The sequence below is a fragment of the Phalangium opilio genome, unplaced genomic scaffold (assembly GCF_054372755.1).
Source record: "Phalangium opilio isolate 3A_F unplaced genomic scaffold, DU_Popi_V2 ptg000521l_1, whole genome shotgun sequence".
In the NCBI taxonomy this organism is placed as follows: Eukaryota; Metazoa; Arthropoda; class Arachnida; order Opiliones; family Phalangiidae; genus Phalangium; species Phalangium opilio.
The window spans coordinates 831,539-841,608 of NW_028324240.1; the positions used below are offsets into that span (position 1 = coordinate 831,539).

At 36.0% G+C, this 10,070-nt stretch overlaps 1 protein-coding gene across 1 annotated transcript; it reads right to left on the reverse strand.

Moving 5' to 3' along the window:
* Positions 1-236: 236 nt before the first annotated feature.
* Positions 237-9,828, reverse strand: LOC149589674 (uncharacterized). The gene is made up of 4 exons (XM_089861814.1): positions 9,491-9,828; positions 7,396-7,603; positions 5,972-6,200; positions 237-362 (listed from the first exon to the last, which is right to left on the reverse strand). The coding sequence occupies exons 1-4, from the start codon at positions 9,722-9,724 to the stop codon at positions 314-316; spliced, it is 720 nt and encodes a 239-aa protein (XP_089717940.1). The 5' UTR covers positions 9,725-9,828; the 3' UTR covers positions 237-313.
* Between the last annotated feature and the right edge of the window lie 242 nt (positions 9,829-10,070).

Here is a 10,070-nt window from a genome sequence, read left to right on the forward strand (position 1 = left end):
ATTCTTTATCCATGGACTCACGATACAAACTATTGAAAATTTTCTACTACGAAGCAGACGACGCATCATTTCGACCCTGATTTGTCAGTAAAAATACTAGTGCTATAAGCCTCGGCACTCGCGTCGGGAATAGGGTGGATTATAAATGCCGTACTGCATCAAAACCAAAATTAAATCTAAACACTATATAAACGTGTATGGAGTGAAAAATGTATGGAGTATTAGCCAGGTATTAGTAATTAATTAGTATTAATCGAGAGCTGCGCAAAATTTTAATTAATGAATAAGGGTGAGACGAGAGATCAATCAAAACTTACCCAGAGAGGCCGCTAATTCCTTCTTTTATATTCGTACCAACACCTCTATTTAAAATAAAATAAAATAAATAATTAATTTTAATTTCTATTTCACAGAGAATTCGGGCCTTGGCTACATTTTACATTTGTTTATAAAGTCTGTTTAACATTAAGCCTTGGCCAAAAAATATCCCGAACCATTACAGACGAATTTTTCTTTACCAGACATTTGGCGATTAATCGCGGTCGGTAGAGGGATGAGGGCGCGTCCTACGAATTGCCATTTGTTAACTTATAAATGTTTTTCTACTTGCTTTGTGTTAACTATTCGCGAATAATAGGGTTACTACCCAATTAATCGCCAATAGTTAAGCCTAATATTCGCGAGAATTAGGGTGAACTATTCGCGAATACTAGGCTTAACTATATGCGATTAATTAGTTACTAAAAAAATAACCAAGGCCTAACTATTCAGTATTCGATAAGGAACATATTTTGGTATTCGGTAACCGGTTCGATACCCAAAAAGTACCAAGGCCTAACTATTCGGTATTCGGCAACCGGTTCGATACCCAAAAAGTACCAAGGCCTAACTATTCGGTATTCGGCAACCGGTTTGATACCCAAAAAGTACCTGTTGCTATATGTGTGTGGTTTAGAGATTAAATAAACTCGTTCTCGACTTAGAAAAATATTTAATAAAAAGAAGATAGGGCTTTTACATCTACTTCGATGTGTTTACAAAAAGACTCTACTACGAAGTAAGGAGAAATGGAATTTACATCCCTCTCTATACTATCTATGCGCCACCTAGTGACTACCATTGTTACTAAACGCTATGTCAATGTATAGGCAAAATACACATACCAATAATCTCCCCCACTTTGACATACCGTTTACTCTATGTACAACATAATAATAACACTAAAAAATAGTTAACACAAACATATTTTAACGCAATCTAAGTAAACTGATAAGGTTTAAAAAGTTAATCTTATGTAATGCCTTGGTAAAGATGTCAGCAACATTCATTTTTGACTGCACATACTTCAGGTTGAATAAACCATCTTCATAATGTTCTTTTACGAAATGATATTTTATGTCAATATGTTTTGATCGTTGTGTTTCCGCTGCATTCTTCGTATAAAATATCGCTGATTCGTTATCACAAAAATAGTTGGTTTTTCGATTTTTAAATGAAATGCGGTTTTGAGTTCATTCAAAATAGGTGATAGCCATAAAAGTTCTTTGACTGCTTCTGTGAGTGCTATGTATTCTGCACGCATTGTTGATAGTGTGACTGTTTTTTGTTTAACTGATCTCCAAGATATAGGAGATGATCCCAAGTAGCATATGTATCCTGATGTTGATACTCTTGAATCTGTGTCAGTTGCCCAATCACTGTCCGAGTAGAGGGTCAATGTTGGTCCTTTTTCTTTGTGATATCGTAATTTGTAGTCTTTGGTAGTTATGATATAACGAGTTAATTGACAAAGACGTTGCCAATGAGTATATCCAGGATTAGAACTGAATTGTAATAATGCTGTTATGGCATATGATATGTCTGGACGCGTCCTTTGCGCCAGAAATAAAAGTGATCCAATGAGTTCTCTATACGGATATTGTTTCATTTCTTCTTGTTCCTTTGATGAATCAACCGGGCATTCATTTCTTGATAGTTTTGGATTCGGAATTAAGGGTAATGATACCGGGATTTCACTGGTGATTTTGAATCTTTTGGCAATGTCTTCTATAAATTGACCTTGATATAATGTTAAACCATCCATTGTTTCTTCTACTTGAAATCCTAATAGTATCTGAAGAGGGCCAAGAAACTTTACTTCATAGACTGTTGCTAATTGGTTATATAATTTTTGCATAATCTTGTCGTTTTTTGCAAATATCACGATATCATCAACGTAAACCAGTATTACTGCTTCCATTGGGATATAGTATACACAAATGTTCCCTTGATTTTCTGATAACCAAATGTTTTAAAGGTTGTGTCCAGTTTATCAAACCATTTTCGTTCACTCTGAGGAAGCCCGTATAGTGCCTTGTTTAATTTGAGGCAATGAGTCTGTGGATTGTCAAATTCAAATCCGGGAATGAATTTCATGTATACTTCATGATCTAATTGTCCGTATAAGTAAGCATTTTTGATGTCAATGTGACAATGTTTCCATCCCAAAAGTACAATGAAAATGACCATAAATAGACGAATAAGTGAGAAGTGTATGTCTGGTGCAAATGAGTCTTCAAAATCGAAGCCTGGTATTTGATCAAAACCTTGAGCGACTAATCGTGCTCTGTGACGTACGATTTGACCTGCTAGATTTTTCTTAATAGCAAAGACCCATCGACAGCCAGTAATTTTTGAGTTTTCGGGTTTAAGTACAGTTTCTGCAACATTTCTCTCCTTGATTGTTTGAACTTCTTCCTCCATTGCCTTAACCCAAAGGTCTTTTTGTGGAGAATTAATCGCTTCTGTATAGGTCTTGGGAATGTTTATGTCAGCACATAAAGCTTCACAGAATTCTTCTGTTTCGTCATCTTCGTCATCATTCGGATACGTATTCATTGAAGCTTGTAAATCTTTCTTAGAGAAACTGAAAAGTTTGATGTCATGTGTCAGGTTCTTTTCTCGTAAATATTCTCTAACATCTGGTGTAGAACGTAGTCGTTTTCCTTCCGGATTTCTATAATATATGTCCAATTGCCCTGCAGTCGCGCCAGATGCTCGCATAACCACTTCCTTCGACCAACCTGGAGGTAAAGACGGTTTATCTTGATTAGGTATCTGGTCATCAACTGGTTGAGGTGTCTGATCATCATTGTCAATTGGTTGGGGTGCTTCATTTATTGTATCCGTTGTAACAACTTGTTCTTCTTTGTCTTTATCTTCATCGTTAAACATATACCATTGAGTGATTCTTAGGTTGTCATGGATTTGAACTTGAGGAAAGTTAGTCATTCCTAGAATGTTTTCATCGAATACTACGTGTTTCGTTTCTGTGACTTTCTTATCCTCTGGATTCCACACACGGTATCCTTGTGTTTGTGATGCATAGCCAATAAGGACACCCATTTTCGCCCGTTTATTGAACTTGTGTTTTCTTTGTTTCTTATGAATATGTACAAAAGCTAGGCATCCAATGCGTCTTAAGTGTCTTGCACTGGGTTTATTGCCAGTCCAGAGCTCTAATGGTACTTGATTTTTTAATTGAGAATGTTTCAGTCGATTTTTTAAATACGCAGCTGTATGAACAAGTTCTGCCCATAATGTATTTGGTAAGTTGGTTTCTTCCAAAATGGTTCTGACCATGTCAATCAGGGTTCTATTTATTCTTTCTGCAACGCCGTTCATAGCGGGTGAATATACGTTGGTGCGCTCGTGTTTAATTCCATTTTGGTTACAATATTCTTCAAATTTGTAGGAACAGAACTCCATACCATTATCTGTACGAATTGTTTTAATACGTTCTCCGGTAGAGTTCTCCACTTGTTTCTTGAATAGTTCCAAACATTTGAGAACTTCGTCTTTTCTTGTCATGGTAAAAATTCGTGTATAACGGCTGTAGTCATCGATAAATGATACATAATACCTCGCTCCCCCTAATGATGTAATAGGAGCGGGACCCCAAACGTCTGAATGGATGAGTTCCAAAATTTTTGTGCTTCGAATTCCAGTAAGGCTTCTATGAGACTGCGCTGTGCTTTTACTGACTTTACACGGGTTACATGTTGTTAACTGTCCCTTCAAAACATCTATTCCACGCAGCATCTCGTGTTGTCCCATGTATTTAAGATCCTGTTCATTCACATGTCCTAGGCGTTGATGCCACAGTTCTATATTGTGACTGCTAGGTACTTGAGTGGTTTGATGTGCTTCTGGTCCACTTTTGAAAATTTCTGTTTTTAGTATGTAAAAGTTATTGCGCAATTTAGCTTTAAAGGCAATTTGTCCTTGTGGTGGAGGAAAGTATGCAATGAAGGTTTGGTTTCCACTATTACTTTGTAACCAGCAACATTCATCAGTCGTGTAGATATTAGGTTTTTCCCCATATTTGGAGTGTGCCATACTTCTTTAAGGCATAATTCAACAGTTCTGTTGTCATGTTCAACTCTAATCCATATGTTACCAAATCCTTGAGCTAGGGTTTTTCCTTCTCCAAGGTTGATTTCCTTTTCAACAGATGTGTAAGTGCTAAACCCTTCTTTATGTCGACAAAAGTGGTGAGTAGCTCCAGAGTCGATAATCCATTCATTTAATGCTTCTTCTGTAGGATAACATGCAACTAAAAATGCTCCTCTCTCTGTTGGAGGTTTCTTCTTTACTTTCTGTTGTTTTTTGTACTTATCATGTGGGCAATCTCTTTGCTTATGCCCTTTCTGTCCACATTGATGACAGGCTCCTTGAAAGGTTTTCTTTTCGTATTGTTTACTTTCACGTTTCCTTTCTTGGGGTTGCTTTTGGTACCTTGTTTGACTTGTGAAAGCGGTCACCGTATCCTTTTGTTTTTCTTTTTCTTCTTGTCGATTATACTCGGCAATTAATAAGTTTTTGATATTACTTGGAGTAAATTGAGTATCAGGTGCGTGATATAATCCTTGTACTATTACTTCATAAGATTCTGGTAAAGATCCTATCATTTGATAAGAAACTTCATCGCCATCTACCGATCGTCCAGCATCTTCTAACTGTCGACGTAGATCCATTATTTGTCCAATATAATTAGGAATGCCAACTTCGGGTGTATATTTCATTGAATAAAACTGTTGGCGCAAAACTGAGATTCTTGCTCTTGACTTCGGTTCAAATATGGTTTGAAGATGCTTCCATATATCTTCAGCGTCATCAAAGCCTTCAAGAATATGCCTCATGTCTTCACTCAGACCCATGGCGATATATGAATAAGCCTTTGATTCCCTCAATGTGTATGACTGTTGAACCGCTGGTGTTGTGCTAATAGGTAGGGTTTCATCTCCAGTTACGATTCCCGAAACGCCTCTCTCGCAAAGAACCATTTCCATTTCGAACTTCCATGTCCGATAATTTGTAGATGTTAACTTTGTTACTTGCCCCAGTGTGAAATGAGAGCCTCCTTCCGCCATTCTTCTAAGCCTTTGTCTTATACTTATGTTTGAGTTTATAATTCAAATAATTTAAATAAAATTATTAACTAAGTGTTAACCACGCTCTGCTACCATTGTTGCTATATGTGTGTGGTTTAGAGATTAAATAAACTCGTTCTCGACTTAGAAAAATATTTAATAAAAAGAAGATAGGGCTTTTACATCTACTTCGATGTGTTTACAAAAAGACTCTACTACGCAGTAAGGAGAAATGGAATTTACATCCCTCTCTATACTATCTATGCGCCACCTAGTGACTACCATTGTTACTAAACGCTATGTCAATGTATAGGCAAAATACACATACCAATAGTACCAAGGCCTAACTATTCGGTATTCGGCAACCGGTTCGATACCCAAAAATTGCTATTCGCGGTCTGGCAATTAATAATTCAATATAAAATTTTCCAAGGCTTAATTAAATACTCGATGATCTTTGGTATTTGATAAGCAATTCGATCCTCAAAAAGCGGTATTACCACGCTCCTAACTTGTAGCGTTTTCTTTGCGTGAAGAAATGAATTGCGCGATCGACATACTTAAGTCCTTGTCCAACATCACGTAGAACCCCTCTGGGTTGCCAATGACTACTGCTAATACCGTGGGTTTCTAAGTCTCTAATTCGCTTATGGTAATTATCCAATTTCTTTTGTAATTGCGAAATCAACTGCGCTGACTTTTGGTTCTTCTTTTCAAAGACGCTTTTGATTCGCTGAACTTGCTGCTTGTCAGCGTTCGACGCCAATTTCAAATACTCGTTCACGTTTTCTGTGCTCGCAAAAAATTACAATGAATTATAAAATTGAAAATTGGAAAAGTTGCTTTAAATTGGAAATTGTAAAGTTTGCTTTAATTGGAAATTGGAAAATTTGCTTTAAATTGGAAATTGTAAAATTTGTTTTAAATTGGAAATTGGGAAATTTGCTTTAAATTGGAAATTGTAAAATTTGCTTTAAATTAGAGATTGGAAAATTTGCTTTAAATTGGAAATTGTAAAATTTGCTTTAAATTGGAGATTGGAAAATTTGCTTTAAATTGGAAATTGTAAAATTTGCTTTAAATTGGAGATTGGAAAATTTGCTTTAAATTGGAAATCGTAAAATTTGCTTTAAATTGGAGATTGGAAAATTTGCTTTAAATTGGAGATTAGAAAATTTGCTTTAAATTGGAGATTGGAAAACTTGCTTTAAATTGGAAATTGGAAAACTTGCTTTAAATTGGAAATTGGAAAATTTGCTTTAAATTGGAAATTGTAAAATTTGCTTTAAATTGGAAATTGTAAAATTTGCTCTAAATTGGAGATTGGAAAATTTGCTTTAAATTGGAAATCGTAAAATTTGCTTTAAATTGGAAATCGTAAAATTTGCTTTAAATAGGAGATTGGAAAATTTGCTTTAAATTGGAGATTGAAAAACTTGCTTTAAATTGGAGATTGTAAAATTTGCTTTAAATTGGAGATTGTAAAATTTGCTTTAAATTGGAGATTGTAAAATTTGCTTTAAATTGGAAATTGTAAAATTTGCTTTAAATTGGAAATTGGAAAATTTGCTTTAAATTGGAAATTGGAAAATTTGCTTTAAATTGGAGATTGGAGATTGGAAAATTTGCTTTAAATTGGAAATTGTAAAATTTGCTTTAAATCGGAAATTGTAAAATTTGCTTTAAATTGGAAATGGGAAAATTGCTTTAAATTGGAATTGGAAAATTTGCTTTAAATTGGAAATGGGAAAATTTGCTTTAAATTGGAAATGGGAAAATTTGCTTTAAATTGGAAATGGGAAAATTTGCTTTAAATTGGAAATGGAAAAATTTGCTTGAAATTGGAAATTGGAAAAGTTGCTTTAAATTGGAGATTGGAAAATTTGCTTTAAGTTGGAGATTGGAAAATTTGCTTTAAGTTGGAAATTGTAAAACTTGCTTTAAATTGGAAATTGGAAAGATAAGCTTTTAGGAAATTTCATACCATCCCTTAAATTCTGTTCAGCTTTGATTAGATCTTTAGTTCGATGAATTTTCTCGTGAATGTGATCAATGGCCAATTTGGTTCGAACTGCTTCGTTGGAAACGCTAAAGTCCACATCGTCAATGCTTTCTTTCAGCGGTACGTGAGAGTAAGAGTGCGGACCTTCGTTGCTGCCATTTGAAAGAAAACTCGCTCCCGCAGTTCCTTCCTAATTAAATGATAGAAAAACATTAGCAGTGTGTCCATGCTTTAGCATTGCGCGTGCGCGTCATGCCTCGACTCGTAACGTCCATACTCAAGATCATCAAAAGCCTGGTGTTCACTTTTTTTTACATAAAATACTTTAATGTTCCCATAAACCAGTAGAGGACGCCACCTTAACAACTCGAGATACTGTAGCATTTACGGAGTTTAATTCAATTCCAAATAAATTGAATTTGTCAAAACTGCCTGTATATTCTAAGTGCAGTATGTACTTAAAGGTTATGTTCAGTAACCGAGTGCATCAGATACATATTTTTTTTACTGTACGGTTTTTGATTTTCCGATTTATAAGAAGTCACGCATGTGCATGAGCTTCATGACGTCGTTTTTAATGGCTACTGATAATTAGTGTTTGCCGGATAATTCAGCAAATATTTTCAAAATTGCTGTTTCTATTTGGGCACAATTCTTGGGCCTAAGTCAATTTGATGAAGTTGTTCAATTTTTATGTTGAGATTGTTGGCTTTCAATAAAATATTTCTTCCCATGGAATTTCCCTATTCTAGAGTTAGCAAATTTTTGGTGGAATTTCCCTTTTCCCTTTCTACAGTTTTCAGGAGTCAAAATTTCCCTTTTCCCTTGTGGAAATTTCCCTTAATCTGGCATCTTTGGGCCACAAGTTCAAGCTTGGCTGAAGATGGGGGGCTTTACCTTATATATTTCGTCGCGTGATGGCGCAAGTTGCTATTCATCTATAAAGTGATCATTCATTAAAGCATGAACCTTCTATAGCCTATAAAATGAACCAGAATCTTAACGGCGGATCCCATGTTAAAATTTTCTCGCTAAAGTGTCCCAAAATAATAAAGAAAAAAAAGGTAGCAGACGACAAGGTCTTGGAGAAAGACGGTAGAATGTAAACAAGTAAAATGGCCTAAGCCTTGGGACTAATGTTAATTCTTTTGCATCTATTTCAAAGTTAAGTTTAATAAAGTAATTAAAAATAGGAACAATAAAGGTTTGCGCGTTTGGCAATTGTGAAAGAGATTCAAGGAAGAACATAAGTTTTGTATCCTTCCCAAAAGCGTCACGTTTGTTAACGTTGTACCGGGGGTGCGCGTACACTGCGAAATTTAGCAAAGAGCTCACCTAGTGATGATTAAAGGCGAACTAAAATGTCAGAAATATGGTCTGTAAACAAGTCTGGGAAATAGCGCACTTCCTCTGGTCCAAAACCAGTTTATTAATTGCTTGGACTACTTTTTATATTCAAGAGGGGGGGTTACTGGACCTTGGGACCACTTTATCAATTGCAAATCTATAGAACCAAAGCAACGCCTACGAGATTTATATATACATCTCGTAGGCATTGACCAAAGCTGGGACCAGTTTATTATTTTGAACACTAGGGGGGGGGAGTCACTGGTCCCAAGGACTAGATTAAAAAATATTCTTACATCCCAGAGTGCCAGTGCAAATTGCAAAACCCTACGCCAAACTGGCCCTAATACTTATTCCGTAGGCAACGAGCACGGGAAACTTTAGGAGAATAAAAAGGCCCTTAACACTCTCAAAAATATTGACCAGTTACGTCTGAATTGCGGCTCTGTCAACGAACGGAGGTTAATTTTGCGTGGAAACCTGATCTAATATCAAAAGCGGATCAATGTAATAAGCCTCCTCGTTGGTATACTTCATTGAGAAACTTCATCTGCTTATATTTCGACTCCGCCCCCACAAATCTTATAGCGCCTTCTATTGGTCAAAAATGTCATTCTTATCTCTATTTTCTTGATCAGTCAAATAATTCGGTAATAATAAGTACAAAGGAGGGTTCATAATGTTATTAATGCTAAATTAAGAGTGAAGAGAATGGGGGGGCCCTTCTTACCCAATCAGTCAATTCCTCGCTACTAAAATATTCTTCAGCGGGAACAGCAGCGTTGGCATGACTTTGCGCGGGCGTACCCGAAGACGAGACCACAGAACTGTTGGGTACTACAAGTAAAGAAGAACTTGAGGTCGGAGGTGTGCTCTGTTTGGGCGTTCTACTACCATCCCTTCCTGGCCCCCGCGTTCCACCCCCGCTTTTATGATGCAGCAATGGACTTTTCTTGCGTTTCATCCTCTCTAAGTTGGGCTTAAAAGATTACTTACAATCATAATCACTTTAATGTAGAAATAATTAAAGGTCAAATAGGGTAATGGCACCTACTTGCCTTGGACTGTATTAAGCACTATGGGTAGATAACATGGAGTGCCACTACTCTACTCTATAGTCCTAATGGTGGTTTATTAACCAAATTAGTGTAGAAAACTTAATTAAAATCCTAATGATAAACATTTTAATAAAGAAGACTTACCCTGAGGTTCCTCGATTCCTCATTCCTGAATGATGCGTTATTAATTATAAATTAGCAAAGCTTATAATCATTAAGCCTTGGTTCTTTTCCTTTCCCATTGGAAAAGAT

What these genes read in the sequence shown, in the direction of transcription:
- LOC149589674 (XM_089861814.1), bottom strand. Translation starts at nt 9,724, where the DNA reads ATGAAACGCAAGAAAAGTCCATTGCTGCATCATAAAAGCGGGGGTGGA. An exon ending in GCGAGGAATTGACTGATTGG is followed by an intron (nt 7,604 to 9,490) that starts GTAAGAAGGGCC and finishes TCATTTAATTAG; the next exon opens with GAAGGAACTGCGGGAGCGAG. An exon ending in GATGTTGGACAAGGACTTAA is followed by an intron (nt 363 to 5,971) that starts GTATGTCGATCG and finishes TATTTTAAATAG; the next exon opens with AGGTGTTGGTACGAATATAA.